The following is a 21070-nucleotide window of genomic DNA, read 5'->3' as shown; positions in this document are numbered from 1 at the left end:
AGAATGATAAAATTAGTTTACGGAAATTACCCAGATGCGATTCTAATGATTGAGCAGGAAGGTGGTTACAGGAATTTAATCTCATGCCTTACTCATACTACTAAATAAGATTCTGTATATTGCGTGTTAGTACTATCCAACACTCCTAGTTTCTCCTTTCGCCAAAGGTTGTCTGGTGGAGATTGCTCTGAGCAAAAAGGCCACCTTTGCATACAATTGTTTCTAGTTTTTGTTTTTTCGTTTTGTCTTGATTATTTCATGTTTTGTGTGCAATAAAGTTTTTATCTATCTCATTCCGTTTCGAACCCAGATAAAATGTTCTTGATTAATAAACAGTTATGAAAAGACGAAGTTTTATTATCTACTTAATAGGTATCTTATAATATCTTAATTCGTAGCTGGTTACGAAAAATTGGTTACGAACGTGGATGGAACCTTATTCTGTATAATCCATACTAATATTATAAATGCAAAAGTGTGTCTGTCTGTCTATCTGTCTGTCTGCTACCTTTTCACGGCCCAACAGTTAAACCAAACGAAATTTGGTACAGGGTTAGCTTATATCCCGGGGACGGACATAGGCTATTTTTTATCCCGGAAAATCAAAGAGTTCCCACGGAATTCCCGAAAAACCCGTCAGCTTGACCGATTTGTATGAAATTTGGTTCCGAGGTAGATGCGTCCCTGTAATTGACATAGGCAACTTTTTATCCCGGAAAATCAAACAGTTCCCGCGGGATCTTAAAAAACCTAAATCCACGTGGACGAAGTCGCGGGCATCCTCTAGTATTATATAACTGGAAATATTACTCACAAAGGCTTCTTCCCCAATAAAAACAGTAGCAAATCGACAAAGTAGGCAGGCAGCATATGCGTCAGTATGACCATAATCTGATTCGTCAACCAGTAGGATTTGATGGTACCACCCGGGTACCACAGCGCCACCGTGTACGGGTATATGTTCACCCATTTCTCACCCAACTCGATCACTTCTCTCCATGCGATCTTTTGAACTCCGGACAAAGTTATGTTGAAGATACGCATTTCTTTCGGCCTAAAAAAAAATATTTTTTTTTTCTAATACTTGAATACCTACTATATCATACAAGTGTAAATTAAAAATTTATAACACCCCCGACAAGTGAAGAACTAGAAAAGAGCTGATAACTTTCAAACGGCTGAACCAATTTTCTTGGATTATAGCTAAGAACACTCTCGATCAAGCCACTTTTCAAACAAAAAAACTAAATTAAAATCGGTTCATTAGTTTAGGAGCTACGATGCCACAGACAGATACACAGATACACACGTCAAACTTATAACACCCCTCTTTTTGGGTCGGGGGTTAACAAGGTTATCGTATAAGGGAAGCATTGGTGGACATATTTTAAGTTGCACTACCTGACTGACAGGCTGATGGTTAGCTCAGCTTAAGTCACGATCACGAAAGCAGAGATCACGAAAATCGAGAGATTGGCTGAGATCACCGACACAGCCACCGACGCGGCACAGGTTTGCCAAAAGGTTCTAATGTGTGGAAGAAACTGCACATAACCCAACTCCTCCTCCAATAAGTTTCTTGCTATGGTACTAAGGAATCGAATACTTAACTAGGTGCTTTCTGTAAGGTTATTTTTAAAAATTGATTTGAGTTGTCAAAAATAATATAAAATTATTAATTTACCTAATGCAGGTAGTTTGATAAAATCGATATTTGGCTCATTCGATGTCATACAATCTGTTGCTAGGAGGCCAACAAGATTGAACTTGCATAAATACGGGTGTTTCGAAGGTTTTAGTTTAGTCTCCTTCTGAGATTCGGAGCGATATCGCATATTTTCGGTATTTGGATTGTGAACTGAATAATTAGATGTAGTGATAGCAATCACGCTCTAATTAAATTTTTTATTTTGGCATTAGTTTGTTTAGATTAAAACTCTCGGATAACCTTGCACATTAAACTTGTGTTTTTTGTGTTGGTTTTGGAGAGGACATTCCAATAATTCGATAAAAATATTTAAATAATACCTGCTTTTCTGAGTGACGCCAATATTTCATACATGCAAAGCATAGGGGTTGCGAAACTGAAGTGGCAATGGGCAGAGCAAAAAGTTAAAAAAACCGATTTTTATTTTTATTTTATTTATTTTACATCGAATTTGAACGGCAGTGCCACTTACACTAACTAGATGATTAATAATAATAACGATTACGTTAACGTTAGGGTCTCGAGATGCTGGAATGGCGACCTCATACCATAAGCGCAACCTTGGAAGATCTCCACTAGGTGGTTGGATGACATCGGCGAGTCGCAGCAAGCCGCTGGATTCAAGCGAAAATGTGGAAATCCCTATATGAGACCTATGTCCAGCTATGGAGTCTGGTCGATGATGATAATGATGATTCATGCGAACCGACGAGAAACTTGAACACTCCTTGCTCAAATGCAAGATATATGCTACCAACCCGAAGCCTGCATCGACTCCCAGCAAAAGTCCTCACAAGAAAAGAAGAAGAAGCGATACTTACTTATCAAGAGCAGTGGCGTAAGCTATCAATATGCATCCATTGACAACCACATCAACCGGTATGGCGTCCGCCATGTAAGATGGTTCACAATGCATCGTACGAATTACACCTGAAAATATGTATGCTTATGAAAATCAGCTCATCCTGAGAAATTTTCTATTAGTTATATCACAAAATACGTAATAATAGTACTTGTAGTCTTTTATACAGGATGTAATTTGAACCTTAGCAAAATTTAGCGCTACCTTAACGCAATCCGATACCAATAACCAGTAGTAATATACTGGTAATACTCGTAGTTTTAGCGATTCAGTATTTTTCAAATCAGCAATTTATAGCGTGCAAAAGGCAGGGATAATACCCCGCCATACCCCGCTTACATATCTACGGCCCCTATCTACACAACGTCCGTTGACCGCTAGCGTCAGTCAGGTTTTTATTTACAATAAACGAACTTTTAAATATACAGGATTTTTTTCCTTAATAATCGTCACTTGTCTTCATTTTTACTAGCATTCTAATAACAACCTGTATATTTCTAAAACCATCCTAATATTATAATATGTAGATATTTACGTAGGAAAGTAAAGTTGGAATGCAAAAAATGAGTATTTATAGCAGCTGTAGTAACTATTACTTAAGTATTTACCTTTTCCACTTCCTATAACAAGTCCAGTCGGTCCATTCAAATTATCAACCCATCCCGGCATCGGCTCTTTCCAGGCAGCGGTGACTAAAAGTAAAAATACAAAAATAATATGTATGTAATTAATTGAATTATATTCAAAATTGTGCAGTTCTGCTACTCACCAATAGATGGCCTTCCAATGGCAATAGGAAACTTTGCGTTGTATTTAGCAACTAGATCCTCAGTTATGGCTTTTGTGTAGGAATACGTATTGGGTTCAGATGATATTAACCTGAAATTATACAATATTTAAATATCACTACATCACGTCTACCCCTGTCCCATACTATACATGTGAAAGTGTGTCAAGCAAATCCTGTACTTCTTAAAAGTTTGCAATGTTTTGCAAATAAAACATTTGATTGACGCTACAGGTCAACGAACGTTGCGTAAATAGGTTCCGTTTTGTAGGCCAGGCGTTGACCCCGAGTATATTGCGGTTTTGAAAAGTACTAACCACTAAAACTACAAGTACCTACCTACATATAGCAAATGGTTATTGGTAAGTATTTGTGTTTTGGTAGTATAATAGCGATAAGTTTTTGCTAGAGTTCTAAGACTCCCTGTAATTAAATACCTGAGGAGTTCTCATTATGTCAGCTAATGTTTATTCGAAAATCTTTGACTGATTACTAACTTTGGCTCCAAATAACTAAGGGTGTCATCATCCAGCCAATCCACCAGATCCATGATTTTTTCAGGATCATGAGCGGCCGGGTACAGTTTCTCTTGAAGTTCATCCAGCTCACATCGACAATATGCTGTCGATAGGTGGACGAACGCCTGCCAAAACAAAAATAAGCCTTTAAGAGTGCTCTCCATGGTCACTCCAAGTTGAGCACGAGCGCATGCTATTCCAATCAAGTCTCAATAGCTCAACGGTTAAGGAGCGGACTGGATTCAAAAAGGTCGATGGTTCAAACCTCACCTGTTGCACTATTGTCGTATCTTTCTACTCCGAGCACAAGCTTTACGCTTAGTTGGAGGGGAAAGGGACTAATTTTCCCCTTTCCTTTCCAACACCTAGTATGAGTAGCGTGAACAAAAACTTCTAGAACAAAAGAGCTACTGCTGAGTTTCTTACCGACTCTACTCAATAGAATAGGCTTTCTGATTCGGTGGTAGAGCCTTGCCATATCATAAGTGAATGCTATCTTACATGAAATAAATAAATTCAATTCAATTCAATTCAGAACCGTTGGACACGTCCCATTGCGCAATGTGTGAGATGCAGTCTTTAATAACATGTTGCCAATTCAGTTACCTCAAGTTTTTCCATAGTTTCAGCAAGTTTCAAGACACGAAGAGTTCCTTTAGTGTTCATATGCACAGCATCTTTTAGTTTTTGATCAAATCTGAAAGAAAACATCAGCTAATCAATATAATTTGCAAACTTTCCTGTGTCGACCTTTGCTAGGCTACGTATATAGACAGCTCGCTTCGCTCGTAACCTCTTCGTTCGCTCTATTCGACCTTGTAGGCCCACTTCTTCAGAACTTCTTTTGTGATCTTGTGATCGCTGTACAAAACCACACTAGGGACGTAAGATAGATAATACTGGGTGGAGTAGATGGTACCAGATTTCGTACTGGACTACATTCAACCTACCTAGTACATAGAATCTAGATCAAAGACAAAAAACTAAGCGCAAGCCACACGAGCTTAGCTGGCTTGGCTTAGCTCAGCTAACGTAGCTCCAGCATATTCTCATACTTCACCACCACCACCGCAGTCCACCAGTGATGTCAGCTAAGCTAAGTGACCTACGTCACTCTTCTATGTCTCATCACTACCTAATAGGTACATCTCTTAGTTTTCAGTGCAAACCAACACATTCTTAGTTCAGTGTGACCTGCGCTTTATAGGTATTGCTATAACATGAACACACTACCTTACACAGGCGGCGCTATGGATAACAATATTACAGTTCCTCTGTAACTCTTGACGGTCGTCGTTCGATATACCCAGCTCTTCCTCCAATATATCGCCGGCTACCAGTTTGAGCTTCTTGAAACATTCTGGTTGTTTCTCTCTTAGGTATTCAAATATCTGAAAAATATAAATATTTTAGTACATTTGTGGGGCATTACTCTTAGTCTCACTCCTGACAATCTCCATTCTACGTTTCATTATCTACTGAGAGCGTGAGAGATATGAAAAAAATAAATTGTCTTCTCTCAAATTTTGTTTAATTTAGTGGAAATAATAATTCGATGGGCCCCCTAATCCGTCACATACATCTCTCTAAAAGTTATGATTTTTGGAATTAGGTATTAAGTCCAAAACTGTGTTTTCCAGTCCATAAGTAGGCTAGGACTAGGTTATTATTTAAAAATACGTCGAAAAACTTACCCTATTATTGCAAAGATCCTTTAGTCTCTCTTCTCCGGACACTCCTTTCTTCTGCCTCATCAGAAGGTAAATAGTTTGAACACCGGGACATGATCTTAACAGTTTTTCTACTAATGCCTGAAAACAATGTAATATTACTTTCAATATCACTAATATAATCAACCTATTTAGTTACTAAAGCTTGAGAAAATACAAAGCGGCGGCAGCATACAAAATGCGCGCGTACTTGTGTACGATTTGTTACAATTATAAGGAACTTTGTAAAGCAGTCATACTGCGGATCGTATCGACCACAGGCTGATCGCGGATGTGAACGCCTTCTTTCAGTTTTTTGTATAAAATTTCTAGAAGCAACGTTGAACACACCATCTTTGCACGTAGTAGTAATGTTATAAGCCCCAAAAACCTTCAATTATGCTTTTCTAACTTGAATAATGAGTGAATAGACAAGCGCGCTCCACCTTAGGCTGCATCAACACTTGTCAGCATATCTGATTGCAGCCAGCACTAGTTTGTATACTAAAAATCTTGGGGCCGGGGTACATAATATGGCGGAGTGCAGTGCAGAACATTTTTCACAGTCAAAATATTATCGACATTGTCCTCATTGAAATAATATCTAAAATCAATTATGCATACGTGCGGATACTCGCACATCCGCGCGCAGTCCCGCGCGCGCTCGCGCATTCTCTGGTACAAATTCGCGTAATGTCGCGCGATTAGACAACTTCACGGGCATGCTCTGCGCTACGCTCCGCCATATATGTGCGCCGGCCCTTAGACCAATAGAAAATAGTAACGTTACCTTTCCTACGAAACCAGTAGCTCCCGTTATGAGTATATTTTTCCCTTCATAAAACTCAACGACGGAGGGCGCCATTTTGACCAGGGTAAGTTCAGGCGTCTAAAATAATAATGTGAACATTTATTTTTCACGAATTTTCACAGAGAGATGACATTCCGGGAACTCACTACCACCTCGACTAGCATGTGAGTTGTAAGGCTAGAAATTCGTGTGTACTTTATTTGTTAGGATAGTGAAGTAAGAAAATCATGACCTCAGGGTCAACGCGGTTGCAAGTGTACCGACCAAATAGTTAAAAATTCAATGTTTTCATTTCGAATTAACATGCTTCTGCTAAGCTTGCGTTTACATCTTTTTCTCACTTTAATCCTTAATTCTCTAAGGTGTATGTTACATACAGCCTGTCGATTACAGGCGAGCATTACGTTGTATGGGAATCTTAGATTTTTCTCAGACTTAAACTGAAGGTATACTGTCATCTTTATACCGCTGTCTCGTTTTAACTGAAACTTAAATCTGAGCAAAGTCAAAGTACGCTCTATAATCTCAGCCTTAGTAGGTATTCAGTAACAGACTTTTACTAATAGTATTTAAGTCAATCTTTAGAAAGCCTGGCGAGTGGCGAGTGTTTTCAGTTTCAAAGCAATAGGCAGGTTTAATAAAAATTGTGACCTTTTTAAGTTAGCCCATTTCCATCTTAGGCCTCAGCTTCAAACTCCATAGATCTCTTTGCCCTATATAGTCAAAGTCGAATAATAAAGTCTTTGTTCAGACTTTGGTAAAAACTAGGGAATTGCGTTTAGTCAGGTACAAATCCAATTTAGGCAACAACTTCCTACAATACTTATACTTATAATTTAAAAATCGATACTTACTAATATTATAAAAATGCGAAAATGTGTCTGTCTGTCAGCTACTTTTTCGCGGTCAACAATTTAACCGATTCTGACGGGTAGAGAGTTAACTTATATCGCGGGGACAGACATAGGCTACTTTTTATCCCGTAAAATCAAAGAGTTCCCACGGAATTCCTAAAGACCATCCGTTTAACCAATTTGTATGAAAGGTACCGAGGTAGTTTGCGTCCCTGTAATTGGCAAAGGGAACTTTTTATGCCGGAAAATCAAACAGTTCCCACGGGATCTTTAAAAACCTAAATCCACGCGGACGAAGTCGCGGGCATCCTCTAGTATTTTTATAAGTTCAATTAATCATGCATTGGAATGGGGAAAACATCCACACAATAACAGCTGGGAAGACCATCAGCTCGAATGACAGCTACAATGTCATGATCGCAATGACCTCTGATTGATTGACGCTCGATCACTATTGGTTATTGGCTACAAGAGTAGCATAAAAGCCAATAACAACAATTGCGATTGTAATATTGATTAATGCAGGTTCTACGGAATCGAGCTACTGACTTTCTCTGAAAAAAATCTCACCAAGAAACTCAGCTTTTAAGAATTAGCATGACTGTTCTTAGTTTCTTATACCACTAAACCATAACGGTTTGATTGTTTACATCGATCATGTACGTACATACGATCGGTGGTCAGTCTATAAATAATTCAAATCGCATAATCACGGTTGCATCATTGTTCATTATTACTCAAACAGGTGATTAGTTGAAGTCACTACGAAATACAAAGTTTGTGAAAACATGACATCCATATTATAATAATATTATAAGTGCAATAAAGCCTCAATAGCTCGGTTGAGGAGCGGATTGAATTCCGAAAGGTCGGCGGTTCAAACCCCACCCGTTGCACTATTGTCGTACCCCCTCCTGGCACAAGCTTTACGCTTAATTGGAGGGGAAAGGGGAGCCATGCTAATCATGACTAATATTCTTTAAAAAAAAGTCTCTGTTAGGTGACTCATGCTTTCCATGACCCATCGTTAACTGATGTTGACTCTGTAGTCAACTCTGTCTCTGTAGATAGCTTGCATCTCAGAAACGGGTAGGTACCTACATACATACATAGGTGCGCTAACATAGGCAATTTTTTAAATTAAAAAAAACCCCCGTTTAGGTAAGTCGGGTGTAGTATGGATAAAGGATATTAATTGTTTACACTAACGTTAATTTCGACATGTGATTAGCAATGTAATAACTGGCCCGCACCGACACTAGTTTCAGCCTACTCGAGTGCCGGTATTGGTTAAAGTCCGTTTTCAACAAAAACAAAACAGAGTTAGCTAATATCATATGTACCGTGACGAGTTTAATGTTCTAGAATAGCAAGTTCGCGATTTCAAGGGTTTAAGGATCGTTTCAGACGTAGGTACTAATTTGTACGTCACTAAATTGTATGTAACGCTTGAATTTCAATTGAACAAACTCCTGAAAAACCGGCAACGTATCGGCGGTACGTGTGGTGCTGCAAATGTTCATAGGCGGGGGTGATCACTTAACATCAGGTGACCCGCCTGCTCGTTTGCTCGCTATCTTATTATAAAAAAACAAACAAACAACAACAGTCAGTTAATGTCAAAACACGCATAAGGTAGAGCACCATCTTCTTTGTCCTTCTTCTTTGTTCTTTGGGGCTACCACAGGTTTTAGATTCCCTGTACCACTTCGACCGTCTCCGATCTATTGTGATCGTCACCAACTACAATTCAGTCAGTTTTCCTGACTGGAATTAGAGTAGCTTCCTCAGGGTATACGATGAGTTTCCCTAGGTTGATGCTACGTTTATGCATTAGAGCGGGGCAATAGCAAATTATTATTTTTTTCTTTCTCGTCTGGCTTTACAAAGATTAGCCAATGTCAAGTTTGTAGTTATTTACAACAAGTTAGTTAAACTATACAAGTATGGACCCCGTCTGCCAGCGCTCGCCGACACACGCATGGCACCCCTTTAGAGCGCTTTCCAGTCAGTTTTAACAAAAAAAAAAAAACACTCCAAAACGTCAGAGCACGCCCGCCAGCTAACACCAACACAGACGAAGTCATAGCAAATTATGTACTACATCGGAGTCCCGAAAGACTCTCGGCATAGTATATTGATATCTGTGCCCTGAAGGTTAAGGCTGTACATGTGTCTCTTTAGTCCACAAGTACCCGTCAGAGCTCGCACTAGAATGCATAGGTTTTTGCTCAGAGCGCCAGCACCTACTAGAATGCATAGGTTTTTGCTCAGAGCGCCAGCACCTACTAGAATGCATAGGTTTTTGCTCAGAGCGCCAGCACCTACTAGAATGCATAGGTTTTTGCTCAGAGCGCCAGCACCTACTAGAATGCATAGGTTTTTGCTCAGAGCACCAGCACCTCAGAGGCTACTCTACTACTAATTCGAATAGCAGATTCTACTAAGATCCAGCGAGATACTGAACTTACAAGTACCTACTCTTTTCAAAAGACATTACGTATTGGCATACTATAGGTTAGTGACTTGCAATTCAATACTATTGAAATTATAACCTCCAATGACAGTATGGGTCATTTACATTAATAAGGTATTATGTGCGTAAATCTATACCTACTGAATTTAATAAGGGACTACATGCACGCTTTTAGTTATAAATTTAGTTTTAGTTATGGCGTTAGCCATGGTCTCAAAGAAAATCTTAGTTCGCCATATCAAGATAATTTTCAATTCATGTGGGCCAATTTATAGGCGCATATTTTGTAGGGCCAGACCAAAAACATGCAGGAATCAGGTATTTTGTTGTGAAAACTATTTTGGCAATTTGTCCATAAAAATAAACAAGACTGACTAAATTTTAGGGTTCCGTTCCTCAAAATGTAAAAACGGAGCTCTTATAGGGTTACGTTGTTGTCTGTCTGTCTGTATGTCCGTCCGTCCGGCCGGCCGTTATGTCTGTCAAGAAAACCTATAGAGTACTTCCCGTTGACCTAGAAACATGAAATTAGGCAGGTTAGTAGGTGAAGCTAACCGTGAATTTGTGGTTACATGATAAAAAAAAGTGTTTCAATTTTCAAAGTAAGATATCTATACCAAGTGGGGTATCATATGGAAGGGCTTTATCTGTACATTCTAAAACGGATTTTTATATATTTTTAAGCATAATAGTTTTTGATTTATCGTGCAAAATGTCGGAAAAAATACCCGAGTATTGACTACGGAACCCTCGGTGCGCGAGTCTGACTCGCACTTGGCCCGTTTTTTTTTATGTTGATCAACTCAGTCTCCTCTGAATTCATTTTCACTGTATTGGAAGAAAAAAAATGGGACAGCAGAAGTTGGTCAAAAATATAAGTGAGTAAATGTTTTTTTCATCTTTCGGGAACCTTTTTTTGCTGGGACCAAAATGAGTGATGACGCATGAGCTGATGGCCTTCTCCATCTTACGCACAGCATTTTAAGAACTCATTTTTTATTCAAGTAACGTATGTTAATTACGTTTTCAGCAATTCCTTAACAGGGCTCTCTCCGTCACTCGCTTCATACAATCGTAGTTCCAATTTCATTTGAATATTAAGCAACCAAAGTCCATGAAATTTTGCAGACATATTCTAGAAACTAATATCTGTGCCTGTGGTGTTTTAAATTTCCTAAAAATATGAATTTTTAAGACCGCGTAGCTTTGAAACCGAATATTTTAACAGAAATCTGGAAAACCACAGGCATAGATATTAGTTTCTAGAATATGTCTGCAAAATTTCATGGACTTTAAAATTGGAACTACGTTTGTATGAAGCGAGTGACGGAGAATCGCCTCTTAAGTTCAGCAGTTCAATAAAACTACTACTGCCTACTATTATAAAAAAATTGAAAAAAAAAAAATTCGGTAAAGTGCGTGTCGGACTCGCACACGAAGGGTTCCGTACTATTGTTCAAGAAATAACCGTTTTTATTTTATTTTTTGAAATTTTTATTATTTGTTGTTATAGCGGCAATAGATATGCCTACACATTCTTTGAAAATGTTCACGAGACAGACGGATGGACGGACAGCGGAGGCTTAGTAATAGGGTTCAATTGGGAACCTTAAAAACCCGGCCCCGTGAAAATATGGCTCATGGAATCAGTTAGTAGGCACTTAATACAAGATGATGAACGCGACTTCATCCGCGTGGTTTTAGGCATTTTGGAGTTTTGGAAGGGGGAGAACCTTTAGTCTGATAACCTTCATGAATTAAGCTACTATAGGCCAAGTTTGGTACCGTTTTCAAGTAGATCAAGGATGTTGAACTCATTTATAGTATCATACTAGCCGATGCCCGCGACTTCGCCCGCGTGAATTTAGGTTTTTTGAAATCCCGTGGGAACTCTTTGATTTTCCGGGATAAAAAGTAGCCTATGTGCTAATCCAGGATATTATCTATCTCCATTCTGAATTTCAGCCAAATCCGTCCAATAGTTTTTGCGTGAAGGAGTAACAAACATACACACACACACACACACGCACACACATACAAACTTTCGCCTTTATAATATTAGTGTGATTATTTGCAAAAATACATAGTTCTCCCCGTTCTCATCCTTGGATCCTATGTACCTATAAACCCTGTCAAAAGAAATCTTTTGTTCACAAAATGCCATAAAAAGTGTTTTACGCGATATTGTGACGTCGAAAAACTCCACAATACTTCGTTTTCATTCAATTCTAACGGAATATAATTATACCTACTTATATCAGGCAACCTCTCATCACATCGAAATCGAGGGTAAGATCTAGGCACGCATCTCTTGACTTTTCGGAGTTACTTATGTTTTTAAGCAATTAAATATAACTTGCATGTACTGCTCAGAGTTCTCCATAATATTCTCAAAAGTGTGTGAAGTCCGCACTTGGACAGCGTAGTAGACTATGGCCAAAATCCAGCTAAGAAACCTTTCTCATTCTGAGAGGAGAGTCGTGCTCATTAGAGAGTGGGCCGACAATGAGTTTATATTGATGAAAATGATGATGATCCAAAATGATTAATTTTCCTAGAGGAATAAGTTTCAACGATCTCCTTTCTCAAACTTTTGTGTAGACTCGGTCTATTCCAGAAAATCGAAGATTTCTCGCAGGTTTTAAAAAAAAAACCTTAATCTTAGTCGCGGGCGTCTAGTAAATTATAATATTATATTAAAAGTTAACTCACCCCTATTCCAACTTAAAAGGTAAATTAATGATACAAATAAAACGAATTGGTATCTAATTAATGATACCAGTGAAGCGTGTGTGGATGACCACAGGCGTTGAACCACGAATACTTTGTGGAGCACAGTTTACTACGGTATGCGAATAGGTTGGGTGAAACAACCGGGCGAAATGTTACCGATGTTTTATTAAGTAATGTGAACTGCTAAAAATGGCCAGTTAGGTCTTCGTCGCAGGGCTAACGTACAAATTGGAATATGTATTGTATAGGTGCCTTTTATTTTGGTAGCGGGGGGTAATTAAAATAATTAATTCGCATAAAACATGATAACTTAAAATTTGAAATTGCCGGTACATACGTTAATTACATAGGTATTTGATGATAAAAAATTGAAAAAACTCGCTTGCCAGAAGTTGATATTAAAAATAAATAAAAATTACTGAAAACTATTTCTGGCATACGTTTGTCTGCGTTTTTATGTAAATTAAAATCCTCACTTAAATCATATTTTGCTCGAAGATCTGTCAACTTTTCCACTAACGCTCCTTGTATACTTGGTTTCTATAAAAATAAATGCTTCCCCAGATTTATGTTTCTGCGTTAATTAGTGACTGTTTTTAAATTTTTGGTAAGTACCTAATAAATTATTAGGTAATTAACCGATTTCCAAAAAGGACTAATTTTAAGGATGCGAAAACCTTCAATGAATTAAAATATAACTTCGGTGGCTATCATTCAATGTTAGACACTCAGTTAATGAATCATCCCCATGGCTACCTTGTTTACCTTATATGCGTTGAAATGCGAGTCGCGCGTCATAAGCGTTGATGGACAGATGTCAGAAACCTTCACGCAAGCTTCACCAACAACTATTCAAAGTTTCAACTCAGACGAAAGATGCGCGAACGTAGATATAGGTAACGTACCTATAGAAATAAGCACAGATAAGAGATTTTCTTTCCCTTATGTGTGGGAATAAGAAACGAAAATTAATTTTTATAACTCTGTTAGTAGGTATAGGTACTATGGATGTACCTATGTAAGTATTTAATAAGTGTAATTAGTTTTTTAGTTTCGAAATGAACAAAAATCAAACACATCTATTCACCATCGAATATAATATTTTATACAATCATTTATTATACCACAAAATAAAAATAACCAACAAATAACACATGGATTACAAATTCGTTTTTGGTAAGAAAAACAATGTCATGGAGTGAATTATACCGACGTGGAAATTCGCAAAGTTATGGAATTCCATAATGATATGCTTGATATGTTGTGATGTTTTATTTTAAAACGAAAATAAATTTATACGGAATTCCTAAACTTTGCGAAATTCCGCAGTGAATTGTCCCTTTATCACAAACCTAAAAAAATTTCTCTAAGTAAAGATCATTAAAAAAATATTTTACAATTTTTACGCTAAACTAGTTTTGACTTCATTTTATTTTTATAGACTTTTTAATGACAAATTTTTGTAAAAACGGAACCCTAAAAAACGGAACAATAAAAATTATTACATAATGAACTGCCTTCCTAACTATGGAAAAGTGCAAAGTTTTTAGGTAGCATTTATCTGAGTGTGTAGCCTTATTCATAGTACTTATTTACATTTTTATAATTCAGTGTACAAAAGTTATTCAATTTTATATTTTGATTATTATTTATTAAAATTGCCAAATGTTATACTTCAAATAATGGATATGTATTTATTTTAATTATTCTCTTATGCTATAAATATTGACATACTATTGTCCTTAATCAATATAAACAAATTAGTCAATACAGTTAAGAAATTAAATATTTTTACAACCTATTATTATTTATCATTAAATTGTACGCGCGACTAAAACTACATTAGTGACAGAGGACCGCCTAAACGTTTTTGGATAAAATTTTCAAAAACAGAACACATCTCTTGTGAAAATGCGATAATCACGAATTTGTAAAAGTCATTTATATATGAATCTATGTGTTCCTCTTATTTTATTGTACCGGCTAAGTATTACTAATAAGTAAGATATTATACAGGGATTTTCTGTTCACATGTCAAATTCAAATCATTTATATCGTTGAATTTTTAAGATAATGGGGTAAAAGGTGGGTAATGGGTATATTGTTAAAGAATTAAGAAGTCTTTCAATGTTTAGTTTAGACTGAGATATAAATAATCAGGTGTACGACATTGATATTTAATTGTCAAAATTTAAAAAGCGTCTCAAATGAGTGGGCAGTCTGAGTACATGTTCAAACATCGTAATTATATTAAAAATGGCCTCTAGCTAACACGTTTTATATATATTTACATGAGTTAACTAAAAAACCTGATGATATAATAATATATAAAGTAAGCGATTAACGCGTAGATTGTGATTTGTACTGCTTTGTCCAAGTAGTATAATCTGCAAAGATGAAAACACAAAAATTAAGAACGAGTTAGTAAAAAGTATTCCGGAAACTTTAAAAACTGTACCTACTCATGGCTCACGAGCTAAGTTAAAGGGCAAATGTTTATTCTCAGTCGTGACCAATCTAATAGTAGCCTTTGAAATAAAAAAAATGGCATGGGTATTTAAGGGAAATATACGTGTGGAATAGATGTCTTGGTCACTAAGCGTAATAGGCTTATAATTGATTAGTGTGAAGGTTACCAAATTTTGATCGAGACATAAAGACTCGGTATATTCGAAAATTCAAGTATCTTTAGTAATTGTTATTTGCTATGTGTCAAATCAGAACAATCCTGCCAACAGAATAGATGGCAATAATGCTGAATGAACTTTTTATGAATATAATATAATTTTTGAGTAGAAACTTACTGTCTATGTAACCGCCTGGCTTGTGGTAGAGTAGCAGGGTCTTCTTTACAGCAGTATTCCCGAGCTCCTTTTATGTAATTTCTGATGTACGAACTCCAATGTACAACCTGTAAGTGTAAAGTTTCGACATGTATTAGTAGGTAACTAAACAAACATTAAACTGTTTTAATATAAGTGAAGTAAGCACTTATCTATGTACTTGGTGTTTTGAATGTTAAATAAAAATACTCGTGAAGAAATTATTGTTTTTGAATCAAAATTTTTGATATGATGTTTAAATAGGCATAGTTTCTTAACTTTAAATCTTACCTCAATACTAGTATAGAATATTTCATCGTCTGCCTTAGATATTTGATTCCTAAGCGATCTGTAGTAGTCGTTTTCAAAGAACCACTCCTTAGTTGTATAGTATTGGAGAACTTCTAACCCGTAGTTGACACGCTTTTGAATTTTCACCATACTGAAAATAAAGTAAATTATAACGTAGGTTTTAAAATTCAATATAACTAGACTGGAATGTTATCGGGATACTATAATCTCACTAAGTTTGCAGTAACAATATAAGTTTGCGGCAGTAATTTTGTATGATATTTATTTAAGTTAAACTTTTTTTTTAAGGACTATGTATATCATCAAAGGTTTATGTTTATAATTAGATCAGGATTTAAAATATTACTCCCATTAATCAGAATTAATATACAAAAATCACAAAGTTTACTTAAAATATTTAGTCAGCAAAAACTTACAAAGTCTTCTGCCCCGTCAGGAATAAAAGAAAATCAACAAAGTATGCAGGTAATAAGTGTGTGAAAAAAACAGCGAGCAAGTGTTGAAGTCTGGAACTCTTTGGAGAGCCTCCCGGATACCACAGGCATACTGAGAACGGGAACTCTTGTACGTGGACACGACCTGCAGAACATATGTAATGTTAATACCTGTTAAAGTATAATATTGGTTAAATTATGCGATTAGAAGCTCAATGTGCTTGAGGCAGAATTATGCAAAGTGAAAGAAAATTTGGCAAAGTACACTTTGCATAATTCTGTTAAGGTTCTAATATTTACCCATATCAAGTGCTTGCCCCCACGTTATAGGGTTATGACCCGACTGCGTAATGTTGCAAATTCTGATTTCTTTTGGTCTGGAAAAAATAATGATTTTTAATTAATCTTAGCGCTGATTTTCCAATCGCCAGACAAACTTTAACTGACGAATAGACGTTTCAACAATTTTTCTATATAAACCATGTCAAAACCTATAGAAAAAGTTATTTGTAAGATAAAAGCTTGTACTAATAGTAGTTACTTCCTACTTACATAGCTAAAGGTGCCCACGCACTCGAACTGAACTGCAACTGAACTGCGCGTCGCGTCAGCGCCCCGTTCTTCTGCAGTTCAGTTTAAGTGCGTGGGCAACTTAAAAGTTATTTCACGATCATCGATGTAGTTGACGATTGAAAAATTGGCCCTTAGTGAAACACTTTTACCCCGGCCCATTATATTGGTCAAAATTTGAAAATAGAAAACGATTCATCAGTATAAATAAATAATCAAAATATAGGGGTTTTCAAGGTAATGTATGGAGACTTACTTTTCCAAAGCTGTGACGTAAGCCAAGAGAATACAAGCGTTCACCGCCATATCCACAGGAACCACGTCAGCCAGGTAATTCTCATTGCAGTGCATCGTTCTAATCACTCCTGTTGAGTGAGAACATTCATGTTCATTCATTTTCATTACATACTACATTAAAACATGGGGTTTTGGTAGTAGTTAGTTTGGTAGTAGGAATGCCATATCTAGTAGCAACGTACCGCTACTAGTATGGTATTAAAAGTCTGGCATTGAGTACTGAATAAGAATACATAAGTAATACAAGTGTTAATTAAAAATTTATAACACCCTCGACAAGTGAAGGTTACCGTAACTATAAAAGAGCTGATAACTTTCAAACGGCTCAACCGATTTACTTGGATTATAGTTAAGAACACTCTCGATCAAGCCACCTTTCAAACAAAAAAACTAAATTAAAATCGGTTCATTAGTTTAGGAGCTACGATGCCACAGTCAGATATACAGATACACACGTAAAACTTATAACACCTCTCTTTTTGGGTCGGGGGTTAATAATATCTAAAATGGGTTAGTTAGGTACGCGAAATCTTGAAGAATTAATCCTTATCGTTGTGTCTAATGTAATATGGTTTTATGGATACTACGTGCATGCTTACCTTTTCCAGCACCAACGAGAAGACCGGTAGGACCGTTCAGGTTGTCCACCCAACCAGGCATTGGTTCTTTGTAAGCGGCCGTCACTGTAAAAAAAAATAGTTGAATTAATAATAGATCTTACAGCTCTATTCACAGAATTCAAATATTTAAGGTAGGTACAAGTAGGTATATGAAGAGAAACGACTAAACAGCAAGAATAAGAGTTAAAACCTCGTTCGACAAGCAAGAGAAATCTATTGGCTCTAAAATTGTTTATTTACTGTGGGTCCAAAAAGAAGCCTAGTTAATAGTTTGCCTTTATTGAAAGGCATCATACATCTGTGTTTGGTTGGACACCGTGTGATTTTTTCACCTTCTTATTTTAGAGGGGATCCATGTATCAGGCCATCGATGAGTAGATATGAAGATGGTGATGTTTTTTCTTTTCAAAATACTTAGCCGTTGTTTACATTTGGCAAATATAAATAATATGAATAAGAGCTGGCAGCTACCTCGGACAAAGAATTAGTTAGCCATTCAAAGAGGGAACGCTGCCAGTATCTTCGGAACCTTGCCTAAAGGGACTTCTTTTAATAATTTATTTTAGTTAGGTATTATATTATATTTTTTAAGGTTTTTAGTTTTAGGTTCTTTGTTTTAATAATTTAGATTTTAGATGTTCACTCTTGTATATATAATATTACGTTTGGTAGTAAATAATATGATGAAAATATAATGTTAACATGAGCTTACCAATTGAAGGTCTTGCAATGACAATCGGAAACTTCCCTGCATGCTGTGACACCAGATCTTCTGTCAGTGACTTGGTATAAGCGTACGTGTTGGGTTGTGGCTCGATTAATCTACAAGAAAAAGTAACGTTTCATAACAGATTTTTCACACAGTGGGAGATCATTTTCCGAAATGTAGGTATAGGTAGTGCAAAAATATGGACAGCATCAAAAAGTGTGAAATGGGAAAATCATAAAGTAGTCCTTGTTCAATTTGCACATCCTAAAAGAACTAATATGTAAGTATAACAATAAGTATAACAATTATACCTAAGTTTGCCAAATTTTTACATGAGGTCTTCTGATATTCTTAAGAGTGCTCTCTCCGTCACTCGTTTCATACAATAGTAGTTCCAATTTCATTTGAATATTAAGCAACCAAAGTCCATGAAATTTTGCAGACATATTCTAGAAACTAATATCTATGTCTATGGTTTTCCAGATTTCTGTTAAAATATTCGGTTTCAAAGTTATGCGGTCTTAAGAATTGTCATACAAATCTTTGAGCCCCTGTAATTTTTAAACTACATATTTTTAGAAAAATCTAAAACACCACAGACACAGATATTAGTTACTAGAATATGTCTGCAAAATTTCATGGACTTTGGTTGCTTAATATTCAAATGAAATTGGAACTACGATTGTATGAAACGAGTGACGGAGAGAGCCCTGTTAATAGGTATTCACCCTGATTGCAATATGAAAAACAGAAGCATTTAGAAATATTTTTTATATGAAGCTTTTTATTCTATTCTTACTTAGGTTGCAGATAATTGAGAAGGTCGTCATCCATCCACTTCACGCACTGCATGATGTGCTGAGGCCTGTGCTTCGCTGGGTAAAGCTTTTCTTCCAGAACCTCGACTTCGCACCGGCAGTAGGACGTGGACACGTGGACGAACACCTGAAGATTATCACACTAATATTATAAAGGTGAAAGTTTGTATGTGTGTGTGTGTGTGTGTGTGTGTGTGTGTGTATGTTTGTTACTCCTTCACGCAAAAACTACTGGACGGATTTGGCTGAAATTTGGAATGGAGATAGATAATACCCTGGATTAGCGCATAGGCTACTTTTTATTACGGAAAATCAAAGAGTTCCCACGGGAATTTTAAAAAACCTACATCCACGCGAACGAAGTCGCGGGTATCGGCTAGTTACAAAATATATTGATTAATAATAATGAATTTGTAAAAAAAAATCTTAGTGCTAAAAAATTTTTAAGAGATATTTCACCGCGTTTAATAGCCTCATCGGGTGACAGAAGGGCTGGCTCATTTTTTGCGCAACGGATCATCCTGGCTGGCATTCCACGCGGGCATGATTAGTATAGTAATTAGGTAAGGTAAGCTTTAAGTTTATTGTAATATTTTCAATACAACAATAAAAAAAATGTATGTTAAATATACAAGATAATTTAATTAATTAAGGAAACAATAAGAATTTTTTCGTATTTATTTTTATTTATTATTTTTTCGTAACAACATCGTAAATCAAAAGGTTCAAAGTTCAAAATGGTTGAAACGGACATAATTTTGAAAAGTTAGAGGTATAGGCTCAGGATCTGATCCCGGATTCTCTAAATAGGATGCCAAAGTGGCCTAAGTCTAAGGCCTAGGCTGCATCATCACTTGCCACTAGGTCTGATTGTAGCCAAACGCTAGTAAATAAAATTTAAAAAAAAACTTACCTCTAGTTTTTTCATCCCCTCTGCTAGTTTAAGCGCTTTCATAGTTCCAACAGTGTTCATGTTTATTGCATCACGGATGAACATGTCGAACCTGTAAATAAAAACAAGTATAATTTAAAAATTTATAACACCCCCGACAAGTGAAGATTACAGTAACTAGATAAGAGCTGATAACTTTCAAACGCTACGAACGGATACCTGTGTATCTACATACACACGTCAAACTTATAACACCCCTCTTTTTGGGTCGGGGGTTAAAAATACCTATGTTCATGGGTGGTGGTAATCACTTAACATCAAATGACTGCCTGCTCGTTTGTTTGTTATTTATATTTCAAAAAAAAACTTATTCGTCAAACAACAAAATATTAGATTAGCTGATTAGATAAGTATAGATTTTTATAGGGAATCTCGAAATGTAAACTTATTTTAATTAATAGATATCTAATTGATTTAAAAGTTTGTAAAGGGTGAACAGATTTAGATGAAATTTTGACAAAAAGATATCGTATAGTAAATTAACTGAAATCAGAATAAAGCTTTACCTAACGCAAGCGGCGCAATGGAACATGATCTGAGTCTCTCGTTGCAGCATATCCCAATCCTGGTTCGAAATGCCAAGTTCTTCTTGAAGGATGTCGCCTTTGATTACATGAAGCTTGTCGAACGATTTCGGAGATTGTGTGTGCAAGTTGTCAAACACCTGGAATTAAATAAATTATTGTTAATAGTGACCAAGTAGCTCAAAGGATTAACAAGCTGAAGTGGCAATGGACAGGCCATGTCTGTCGCACCGACGCGTGACGGCCGATGGGGCAAACGTGTTCTGGAGCGGAGACCATGTACCGGTAAGCGCAGTGTATGTCGACCTTTAGCCCCTGAAAAAGGTGGTGGGAAAGGCGGAGGACCATGTTTGGTGGCGCGCTCTTAAAAGGTCTATGTTCAGCAGAGGACGCATACCTATCTACAGGTTGATGGATTGGATTGAATTGGATAGTTTTAAAAACTAATACGGTGAAGGACGACGCAGCGGGGTCTTCTCCGTTTGACCTAAGTCAAGACGGGGGTACGGGTCTCAAGGCATGGCCTCCTTGCCCGGGTGTGGAAGGACGACGAA

The 21070-nt window shown here is 36.7% G+C and overlaps 2 protein-coding genes across 2 annotated transcripts in view; one reads left to right on the top strand and one right to left on the bottom strand.

Annotated features, from left to right (window-relative positions):
• Positions 1-10791, top strand: part of LOC123870915 (fatty acyl-CoA reductase 1) — a 37991-nt gene extending 27200 nt beyond the window's left edge. Inside the window, exon 15 of the mRNA XM_045914412.1 lies at positions 10767-10791. The gene's annotated coding sequence lies outside the window, so the exon portion shown is untranslated. The remainder of the gene's footprint in view (positions 1-10766) is intronic.
• Positions 1-21070, bottom strand: part of LOC123871004 — a 47062-nt gene that overhangs the window by 1601 nt on the left and 24391 nt on the right. Inside the window, exons 3-23 of the mRNA XM_045914519.1 lie at positions 20499-20656; positions 19954-20044; positions 19022-19167; positions 18226-18335; positions 17493-17576; positions 16853-16961; positions 16327-16403; positions 16009-16171; positions 15572-15722; positions 15263-15369; positions 14760-14845; positions 7250-7287; positions 6375-6473; positions 5570-5686; positions 5109-5266; positions 4482-4572; positions 3855-4000; positions 3340-3449; positions 3179-3262; positions 2530-2638; positions 815-1054 (exon numbers count right to left, since the gene is read on the bottom strand). Of these exons, the coding sequence (XP_045770475.1) occupies positions 815-1054; positions 2530-2638; positions 3179-3262; positions 3340-3449; positions 3855-4000; positions 4482-4572; positions 5109-5266; positions 5570-5686; positions 6375-6473; positions 7250-7287; positions 14760-14845; positions 15263-15369; positions 15572-15722; positions 16009-16171; positions 16327-16403; positions 16853-16961; positions 17493-17576; positions 18226-18335; positions 19022-19167; positions 19954-20044; positions 20499-20656 (2474 nt within the window). The remainder of the gene's footprint in view (positions 1-814; positions 1055-2529; positions 2639-3178; positions 3263-3339; positions 3450-3854; positions 4001-4481; positions 4573-5108; positions 5267-5569; positions 5687-6374; positions 6474-7249; positions 7288-14759; positions 14846-15262; positions 15370-15571; positions 15723-16008; positions 16172-16326; positions 16404-16852; positions 16962-17492; positions 17577-18225; positions 18336-19021; positions 19168-19953; positions 20045-20498; positions 20657-21070) is intronic.

The sequence above is a fragment of the Maniola jurtina genome, chromosome 13, assembly GCF_905333055.1.
Source record: "Maniola jurtina chromosome 13, ilManJurt1.1, whole genome shotgun sequence".
NCBI lineage: Eukaryota > Metazoa > Arthropoda > Insecta > Lepidoptera > Nymphalidae > Maniola > Maniola jurtina.
Note: the sequence above shows the minus strand (reverse complement) of the source record. Positions and strands in the feature narration are given on the sequence as shown.